Source organism: Tachyglossus aculeatus, unplaced genomic scaffold, assembly GCF_015852505.1.
Source record: "Tachyglossus aculeatus isolate mTacAcu1 unplaced genomic scaffold, mTacAcu1.pri scaffold_200_arrow_ctg1, whole genome shotgun sequence".
Classification (NCBI taxonomy): Eukaryota; Metazoa; Chordata; class Mammalia; order Monotremata; family Tachyglossidae; genus Tachyglossus; species Tachyglossus aculeatus.
This window is the reverse complement of record NW_024044916.1, coordinates 21,047-31,081: the sequence shown is the minus strand read 5'-3', so window position 1 is coordinate 31,081 and position 10,035 is coordinate 21,047. Positions and strand designations below refer to the sequence as shown.

The 10,035-nt window shown below is 50.3% G+C and overlaps 1 protein-coding gene across 1 annotated transcript; it reads right to left on the bottom strand.

Annotated features, from left to right (window-relative positions):
- Positions 1–258: 258 nt before the first annotated feature.
- On the bottom strand, positions 259–6,587 carry LOC119923592 (olfactory receptor 14A16-like; the record flags this gene model as incomplete). Its single annotated transcript, XM_038742934.1, has 4 exons — positions 259–342; positions 1,462–1,562; positions 3,369–3,462; positions 5,715–6,587. Coding segments are annotated over 4 exons (1,152 nt in total), but the record flags the coding sequence as incomplete, so codon positions are not given.
- Between the last annotated feature and the right edge of the window lie 3,448 nt (positions 6,588–10,035).

Here is a 10,035-nt window from a genome sequence, read left to right as displayed (position 1 = left end):
AAGGAGACATTTTGTCCCAGAGCAGAGGCCCGGCGAGTGACCCTTTTAGGATCCTGCCCATGGCGGCCTTCATGTCCCAGTTCCTCAGGCTGTAGATGAGGGGGTTCAGGGCCGGGGCATCACAGTGTAGAACACGGACATCAGCAGATCCACGATCGAGGAGGAGTCTAAGGGCGGCTTGATGTAGACAAATACCCCCACAAAGAGGAAAACAGAGACGACGCAGAGGTGAAGCAGACAGGTGGAGACGGCTTTGGCCTAGCCCTCGGCGGCCGGCATCCTCAGGACGGCCCAGAAGATGCGGGCGTACGGGTCGACGATGGAAACGAAGCAGAACGAAACCTAAGACTGCTCTAAGAATCACAGTCGCATCGATGGCGTTGTGCTTCCCGGAGCACGTGATCTTCAGCAGAGGGGGAACGTCACAGAAGAAGTGGGAGACGGTGTTGGACCCGCAGAAAGACGGGGAGAACGTCCTACCTGAACACATTACTGCAAACAGGCCCCCGCTGAGCCAGGAGGAGGCGGCCATCTTCACACAGGCCCCTCGAGCCATGATGACCTCATAGGTCAGGGGAGGCAGATGGCAGCGTAGCGGTCGTAGGGCATGTCACCCGTCGTCCGGGGACGGGTTCGTTCAGTGATCGGCGAGGAGATAGAGAGAGAGAGAGGCCGGGGACGGAAAGCCTAAGTTTATATAAAATTTATTCCGCGAGGTGAATTGAATTTATGTAATTGTTTAGGCGCAATGGATTGAGCTTCCCTTTCGGGAGGAATATAATCAATTAGCAATATTAGAGCTTCCCTACACGGGAAGAACACAATCATCCGTTAATCTCGCGTGGGTGAGTTGGCTAACTCTCACCCATGTGCACTTCCCACTCGGGAAGAATCCATTTACTTTCCCACATGGGGAGAATTCATTACATTACCCGCGCACGTGGTGGGCGGCTAGCTGTCACAGTGTGCTCTCTCTACATGGGAGGAATCCACTCATAATTCCCATCAGCAGCGGGATACCTGGGTCCCACCCACGAGACACTCACCCATCCCGCGGCCCTTGCCTCAGTGTGTTGGTTCTGGTTGTAGAGCGGGCATCTGGCCTTCTGAGCAGGGAGAGACACGTGGGCTGCTGCTGCTGCTGCAGCGGATGCTCCTGCTGCTGCGTGTCCTGGTGTTCTGACCCCGAAGGTCAGAGGCGACAGGTATTTATTGCCTGTGCCCCTAGGCCATTCCAGCTTCCGGCCTCAGTCTATCCAATCTCTGCCCTCCCCCCTCCTCCATACCTAATTTGATTGGCACGGGGGCGAGGGACACCTTCTGTATTCCCAGCTTGGGCTGTCAATCTAGCAGATTTGGTCGTGGGGGCGGTATCCCACCCTCACTTCCGAGTTCCGCCTGCTGGCTCAGGTGGTCACGAGATAGCTTTTGACCTTGAGATGGCCGGTACCCAAGGGTCACCTCGGGACAGGGCATCACCGTGAGGACTGATGTCTCTGAGCCGGAAAGCCAGGGAACGGAGAAGTCCTTGACGGCACAGCCCATATGCAGATGGATCTCGTCTGGTCAGGGAGTTGTGAATGGAGCTGGGGACGATGACGGAGATGAGGCCGAGGTCGAGGACGGACAGGTTCCTGAGGAAGAAGTACATGGGGGTGTGGAGGCGCCAGACGAGGATGGTGAAGGTGAAGATGAGGAGATTACCCATCAGAGCCGCCAGTAGACCAGGAGGAACGGTGCGGCGTGGACCAGCTGCAGCTCCCGGACCTCCGAAAAACCCAGAAGCAGGAATTCTGTCTTAACTGTGACATTGGTCATTTTCTGGAAATTGACGTTTACTTCCTAAGGACATTTATAAAAGGTAGGGGTGAGAATAATATTCCAGAGAACGGCACACAGGAGAGGAGGAAATCTTTGGTTGGAGGAAATCTCGGGTGTTTTATATGGTAATGCTTCCTGCTGACTATGTGCCAGACACTGTACTAAACACTGGAGTAGATAGAACTCCTCACTCTCGGCTTCAAGGATCTCCATCACCTCGCCCCCTCCGACCTCACCTCCCTTCTCTCTTTCTCCTCCCAGTCAGCACTCTCGGCTCCTCTACCGTTAACCTCCTCACTGGGCCTCATTCTCACCTGTCCTGCCGTCGACCCCCAGCCCACGTCCTTCCCCTGGCTTGGAATGCCCTCCCTCCACACATCTGCCAAGGTAGCTCTCTTCCTCCCTTCAAAGCCCTACCGAGAGCTCACCTCCTTCAGGAGGTCTTCCCAGACTGAGCCCCTTTTTCCTCTCCTCCTCCCAATCCCCGACCTCTGCCCTAACTCCAGCCCCTCCCCACAGCACTTGAAGATATTTGTACGGATTTATTACTCTATTTATTTTACTTGTACATATCTAATATTCTATTTAACTTATTAGTGATGTGCATATAGCTATAATTCTAATTATTCTGACGACTTTGACACCTGTCTACTTGTTTTGTTTTATTGTCTGTCTCCCCCTTCTTGACTGTGAGTCCGTTGTTAGGTAGGGACTGTCCCTAGATGTTGCCGACTTGTACTTCTCAAGCACATAGTATAGTGATCTGTGCACAGGTAAGCGATCAATACATACGATTCAGTGAATGAATAAATGAATAGTAGCTAATGAGTTTGTTCATCTCATCCAATCAATCTGCCCTGGTTCGGGACGGCACTGAAACCATTCCTGACTCCTAGAAGCCTAATCCATTTGCAATCATTTGCAAGGATTGTGGTCACATAATTCTAAATAATTGGAGAAACAGCACAGCTAAGTGGAAAGAGGATGGTCCTGGGAAACTAGGGTACCTTGGTCTTAATCCTAGCTCCACCACTTACCTGCTGGGCAACCTCGGTCAAGTCATTTAACTTTTCTGTTCCTCGGTTCCTTCATCTGTAAAATGAGGTTTTAGACGATGAGCACCGTGTAGGACAGGGACACTGTCCAATCCAGCACTGAGTATGGTTTTTGGCGTATGGTAATAATAATAATGATGATGGCATTTATTAAGCACTTACTATGTGCAAAGCACTGTTCTAAGCGTTGGGGAGGTTACAAGGTGATCGGGGTGTCCCACGGGGGGCTCACAGTCTGAATCCCCATTTTACAGATGAGGGAACTGAGGCCCAGAGAAGTTAAGTGACTTGCCCAAAGTCACAGAGCAGACAAGTGGCGGAGCCGGGATTTGAACCCATGACATCTGACTCCAGAGCCCGTGCTCTTTCCACTGAGCCACGCTGCTTCTCTAAGCACTTAACAAACACCACAATTATTATTATTAAGAAAGAACAGGAAAATTCCTGTTATTTCCGGGGCTGATACTGAAATTTCCCTTCCCTGCCTCTCACATTTCCCTTGCTTCTTTCCGGAGTCACCGGGGCCGTCCTGAGCTGGGGAGCATCGAACATTGCTGAGAGAGAAGCTCACTCCATCTCGTCGGTCCTGGACTCGAGTGGCAGTGACAGGAAGGTATGGGTGAGGGGTGAGAGCTATCAGAATCCTCCCTCCCTATCTCTGCTCTCCGGCTGGCTGCGCCGTCCTCTCAGACAACGGCCGGGTTTATTTCCTGGGAGATTCCCCCTAGAAGGATGGCCCCGACGCTCCGCTGAGAAGGCCGACCGTCCGGGAATCTCGGAAGGCCTGGATCGTGGTTTCCCTGTTGTCCCGGCCCTCACAACCTAAATAACTGCCCGTGTCCATGTGGTTCCCACTCTGGGACGCCTTCCTAGAATGACGTCAGCGAAATAATGATCACTCCACAGGTGGACCTGGATGGAAACTCGTAATAATAATATTAATAATGATGGTATTTGTTAAGCACTTACTAAGTGCCAGGCAATGTTCTAAGCGCTGGGGTAGATACAAGGTAATCAGGTTGTCCTACATGGGTCTCACAGTCTTCATCCCCATTTTCCAGATGAGGTACCTGTGGCCCAGAGAAGTTAAGTGACTTGCCCAAAGTCACACAGCTGATGAGTGGCAGAGTTGGGATTAGAACCCACGACCTCTGACTCCCAAGCCTGGGCTCTTTACACTAAGCCACGCTGCTGCTCCATGAGGAGAATAATGAGGCTGGGGTCCCAGGTATACCAGCCGCACCCTGCCAAAGCTGTTTTGCTTGGAATGTCTATCACTGACCTGATGACATCGGCCAAGTCCGAGGGAGGAAGCTAGGAAAAGCAGAGTGGCTCAGTCGATAGAGCACGGGTTTGAGACTTAGAGGTCATGGGTTCTGATCTCGACTCTGCCACTCCTCAGCTGTGTGACTTTGGGCAAGTCACTCAACTTCTCTGGGCCTCAGTTACCTCATCTGGAAAATGGGGATGAAGACTGTGAGCCCCACGTGGGACAACCTGATTACCTTGTATCCCCCATCAGCGCTTAGAACAGTGCTTGGCACATAGTAAGCGCTTAATAAATGCCATCATCATTATTATTATTAGGAAAGTGGAAAAGAATCCTCAGTCCTCTCCAGTTCTTCTCCAATGTTGCTGGCTGGGTCCTCCTCGGCCTCCCATCCTGTAACCGTGGGTGTCCCTCAGGTTCAGTTTTGGGTCCCCTTCTTCTTTGACTGGTTGATTGATTTCCTCCCAATCTGTCTCTTTCTCTCTCCCCTTCCAATTCTTCCCCCACAGCATCTCCATAATCTGCCCTTCCTTCTCCATCCAAACTGGCGTTATGCTGGTGCAAACACTGGTCCTGTCCCCTCTCGACTACTGCATCAGCCTCTTCACCGACATCACTGCCAACAGTTTCTCACCTCTCCAGTTCATGCCAAGCCCCGTTGTTTGAATCATTGTTTCTAAACCATTGTACTACATATATCTCTCTCCACCCCCGTGAAATTCTCACTGGTTGTCCATTCCCATCTGCAGGAATTTCTGATCATCGGTTCTTTCTCCACAATTCATCCTCTGCCTCCCCCACTGTATCCCAAAAACCACACTTTACTAGTCTCAATTTAATCTACTCAGGGTGACTTATTCTCATCTCTTTCATTACCTGCTGTTGCTTTCCCACACATTCCCTTTTGCCTGCCCCTACCCTACCACCAACTACCACATCAGTACTTTCCTGGTAGCCTAAGTGCTTGGATACCGAAAATCCCCCTCATTGTTCTCATATACGTATCATTATACTGTATTGCTTTTCCCCACCTGCATTTTATTTCAGTGTTTAAGTCCACCTACCTCTAGATTATAAACTCTTTGGGAGCAGGGCTCACATCTACTAATTCTATCATACTTTTCCATGAGTTTAGTAAAGTGCTCCGCACAGAGTAACCACTGAATAAATATTCCTGATTGGTTGATTGAGATTCAGGTGTTCATTTTTACGCATCTGAGGGGACTGACAAGTGCAGGTGGTTGCTAGGAAACGAGTGGATCGGGAAGGAAATAATCATTCATTAAATCAATCCATCGCATTTATTGAGTGCTTATTGGGTACCTTGCATTTCTCCCATGCAAATCTAACAGGGATCGAGGAAAGAGCTCTAAATCCTGATCATGAAGAAGGGCCTTCTCAGCCACAGCAGCACGCATCGGAATACCTTCCCTGTCGGGACTCTGTCTTTAGAGCTGGAGGACGGCTGTAAATCTGGACAAATCCGTGGACAGTCCCTCTGACGACGGCTGCGATCATTGGCATGACATTTTATGCCAGAGAGGGACCTGGGAGAGTGAACCCTTTAGGACCCTCCCCAGGGCAGACTTCACATCTTTATTCCTCAGGCTGTAGATGAGGGGGTTGAGGGTGGGGGGCACCACGGTGTAAAACGTGGATGGCAGCAGATCCATTGTCGAGCGGGAGTCCGAGGGCAGTTTGAGGTAGGCGGAAGACGCGGTAGAGAAAAAAGCAATGACGACAGCGAGATGGGGCAGGCAGGTGGAGAAGGCTTTTGCCCGGCCCTCGGCGGCCGGCATCCTCAGCACGGCCCAGAAAATGCGGATGTACGAGATTACGATGAACACGAAGAAGACGACGGCAATCACTACACCTATGGTCATGATCACGTCCATGACAACGTGTTTCTCGGAGCAGGAGATCTTCAGCAGAGCGGGGACGTCACAGAAGAACTGAGGGATGACGTTGTACCCGCAGAAGGACATGGAGAAGGTCGAAGCTGAAAATAAGGCCCCAAGCAGTCCTCCTCCGAGCCAGGATGCGGCGGCCAACTTCCCACAGGCCCCTCGATCCATGATGACCTCGTAACGCAGGGGGAGGCAGATGGCGGCATAGCGGTCGTAGGACATCGCCGTGAGGACGAAATACTCAGAACCCGCAAAGAATATCCACAGAAAGAGCTGAGTGATGCAGCCTAAGAAGGCGATGGAGTTATTATTAGTCAGGGAGTTGTGGATGGACTTGGGGACGATGACGGAGATGAGGCCGAGGTCGAGGACGGACAAGTTCCTGAGGAAGAAGTACATGGGGGTGTGGAGGCGCCGGTCGAGGGCGGTGACGGTGAAGATGAGGAGATTCCCCGTCAGGGCCGCCAGGTAGACCAGGAGGAACAGGGCAGCGTGGACCAGCTGCAGTTCCCGTACCTCCGAGAATCCCAGGAGCAGGAATTCTGTCTTCTCGGTGACATTGGTCATTTTCTGGGAATTGACATTGACTGCCTAAGAACATTTAGAAAAGATAGGGATGAGAATAATATTCCAGAGAAGAGTGCACAGCAGAGGAGAACATCTTTGTGTTGGAGGGAATCTCTGTTGTTTTTTCTGGTAATTTTTCCCGCTCACTATTTGCCAGACACTGTACTAACCGCTGGAGTAGATAGAACTTCTCACTCTAGGCTTCAAGGCTCTCCATCTCCTCGCCCCCTCATACCTCACCTCCCTTCTCTCCTTCTCCATCCCAGTCAGTACCCTCCACTCCTCTGACGCTAACCTCTTCACTGGGCCTCGTTCTCCCCTATACCACCTTCGACCCCCGGCCCACATCCTTCCCCTGGCCTGGAATGCCCTCCCTCCGCACATCCGCCAAGGTAGCTCTCTTCCTCCCTTCAAAGCCCTACTGAGAACTCACCTCCTCCAGGAGGCCTTCCCAGACTTAGCCATTTTTCCTCTCCTCCTACCCATCCCCCCCACCCTACCTCCTTCCTCTCCCCAGAAAACTTGTATATATTTGTACAGATTTATTACTCTATTCATTTTACTTGTACATATTTAATATTCTATTTATTTTGTTAATGATGTGCATATAGCTATAATTCTATTTATTCTGACGATTTTGATACCTACTTACATATTTTGTTTTGTTGTCTGTCTCCCCCTTCTAGACTGTGAGTCCGTTGTTAGGTAGGGATTGTCTCTAGATGTTGCCGAGTTGTACTTCCCAAGCGCTTAGTACAGTGCTCTGCACACAGTAAGCGCTCAATAAATACGATTGAATGAGTGAATGAATGAATAGTATCTAATCAGGTTGTTCATCTCCTCCAATCAATCTGCCCTCGTTCGGGCCGGCACTGAAACCATTCCTATCTCTCATCCTATCCCGACTGGATTACTGCATCAGCCTCCTCTCTGATCTCCCATCCTCCTGTCTCTCCCCACTTCAGTCTATACTTCACTCTGCTGCCCGGATCATATTTGGGCAGAAACGCTCTGGGCATGTTACTCCCCTCCTCAAAAATCTCCAGTGGCTGCCTGTGAACCTAGTAGTCAAGCAAAAACTCCTCACTCTTGGCTTCAAGGCTCTCCATCACCCCGCCCCCTCTTTCCCCACCCCCCTTCTCTCCTTCTACAGCCCAGCCCGCACTGTCCGCTCCTATACCGCTAACCTCCTCACTTTACCTCGTTCTCACCTCTCCCGCCGTCAACACGCGTCCCATGTCCTCCCCCTGGCCTGGAATGCCCTCTCTCCGCACATGCGGCAAGTTAGCTCTCTTTCTACCTTCAAAGCCCTACTGAGAGCTCACCGCCTCCAAGAGGCCTTCCCAGAATGAGCCTCCTTTTTCCTTTCCTTCTCCCCATCCCCCAAGCCCTACCTCTTTCCCCGACCCACAGCACTTGTATGTATATTTGTACAGATTTCTCATTCTATTTATTTTGTTAATGATGAGCATGTACCTTTAATTCTACTTGTTCTGACGACTTTGACAGCTGTCTACATGTTTTGTTTTGTTGTCTGTCTCCCCCTTCTAGACTGTGAGCCCGTTGTTGGTAGGGACCGTCTCTATATGTTGTCAAATTGTACTTCCCAAGCGCTTGGTACAGTGCTCTGCACACAGTAAGCGCTCAATAAATACGATTGAAAGAATGAATGAATTCCTGACTCCTAGAAGCCTATTCAATTTGCAAACATCTGCAAGGATTGTGGTCATAGAATTCTAAATAATTGGAGACGCTGCCCAGCTAAGTGGAAAGGGGATGGTCCTGGTATGGTCTTAATCCCCGCTCTGCCACTTACCTGCTGGGCGACATCGGGGATGTCACTTAACCTTTCTGTTCCCCGGTTCCCTCATCTGTAAAATGAGGTTTTAGACGATGAGCCCCATTTAGGACAGGGGCACTGTCCAATCCGATTATATCATATCTACTCCAGCACTGAGTATGGTGTTTGGCACATGGTAAGCACTTAACAAACACCACAATTGTTATTATTGTGAAAGAACAGGAAAATCCTTGTTATTTCCGGCCTGATATTGAAATTACCCTTCCCTGCCCCTCACCTTTCCCCTGCTTCTTTCCGGAGTCACCGGGCCCGTCCTGGGCTGGGGAGCATCAAACTTTGCTAAGAGAGAAGCTCACTCCATCTCGTCGGTCCTGGACTCTGGTGGCAGTGACAGGAAGGGTCACTATCAGAATCCTCCCTCCCCCTCTCTGCTCTCCGGCTGACTGTGCCGTCCTCTCAGACGACGACCGAGTTATTTCCTGGGGGATTCCCCCTGGAAGGATGGCCCCGGGGCTCCGCTGAGACGGCCGACCGTCCGGGAATCTTGGAAGGCCGGGATCCTAGTCTCCCTGTGGTCCCGGCCCTCACAACCTAAATAACTGCCCATTCCCATGTGGTTCTCACTCTGGGGCTCCTTCCTAGAATGACGTCAACGAACTAATGATCACTCCACAGGTGGACCTGAATGGAAACTCATAATAATAATATTAATAATGATGGTATTTGTTAAGCACTTACTAAGTGCCAGGCACTGTTCTAAGCGCTGGGGTAGATACGAGGTGGTCAGGTTATCCCACGTAGGGCTCACAGTCTTCATCCCCATTTTACAGATGAGGTAACTGAGGCCCAGAGAAGTTAGGTGACTTGCCCAAAGTCACACAGCTGACGGGTGACATTATTATTATTATCATTATTATTATTATCATTATTATTATAGTAAGTGTTCAATAAATATGATTGAATGAATGAATAAACCTCCCTGAACCTTCTGCTCTCTGTCTTTTACTGGTTTACTTTGAGGGGAGGGTCATTTTATCGTCGGTACCTGTCTCCAGCTGGGGGACCCAGGGCAAGTCAGAGGTCATGGGTTCAAATCCCGGCTCTGCCAGTTCTCAGCTGTGTGAGTTTGGGCAAGTCGTTCAACTTCTCTGTGCCTCAGTGACCTCATCTATAACATGGGGATGAAGATTGGGAATCCCCCGTGGGACAGCCTCATCACCTTGTAACCTCCCCAGCGCTTAGAACCGTGCTATGCACATAGTAAGCGCTTAACCTCCCCAGCACTTAGTAAATGCCATCATTATTAAATAAACCTCTCTGAACCTTCGGTTCTCTGTTTTTATTTTAAGGTGACTTTACCGTTGTCACCTTTCTCCAGCTGGGGACCCTCTGACAAATAAACCTCCCCGAACCTCCCGCTCTCTGTTTTTTACTGTTTTTTTTTTTATGGGGGGTTGGGGTGAGCGGTCAATAAATACCAGTGATAGATTGTGGGCAGGGAATATGTCTACCAACTCTGTTCTTTTGTTCTCTCCCAAGCGTTTAGCACAGTGCTCTGCACACAGTAAACGCTTAATAAATACCAGTGATTGTGGGCAGGAAACTGAGTTATCA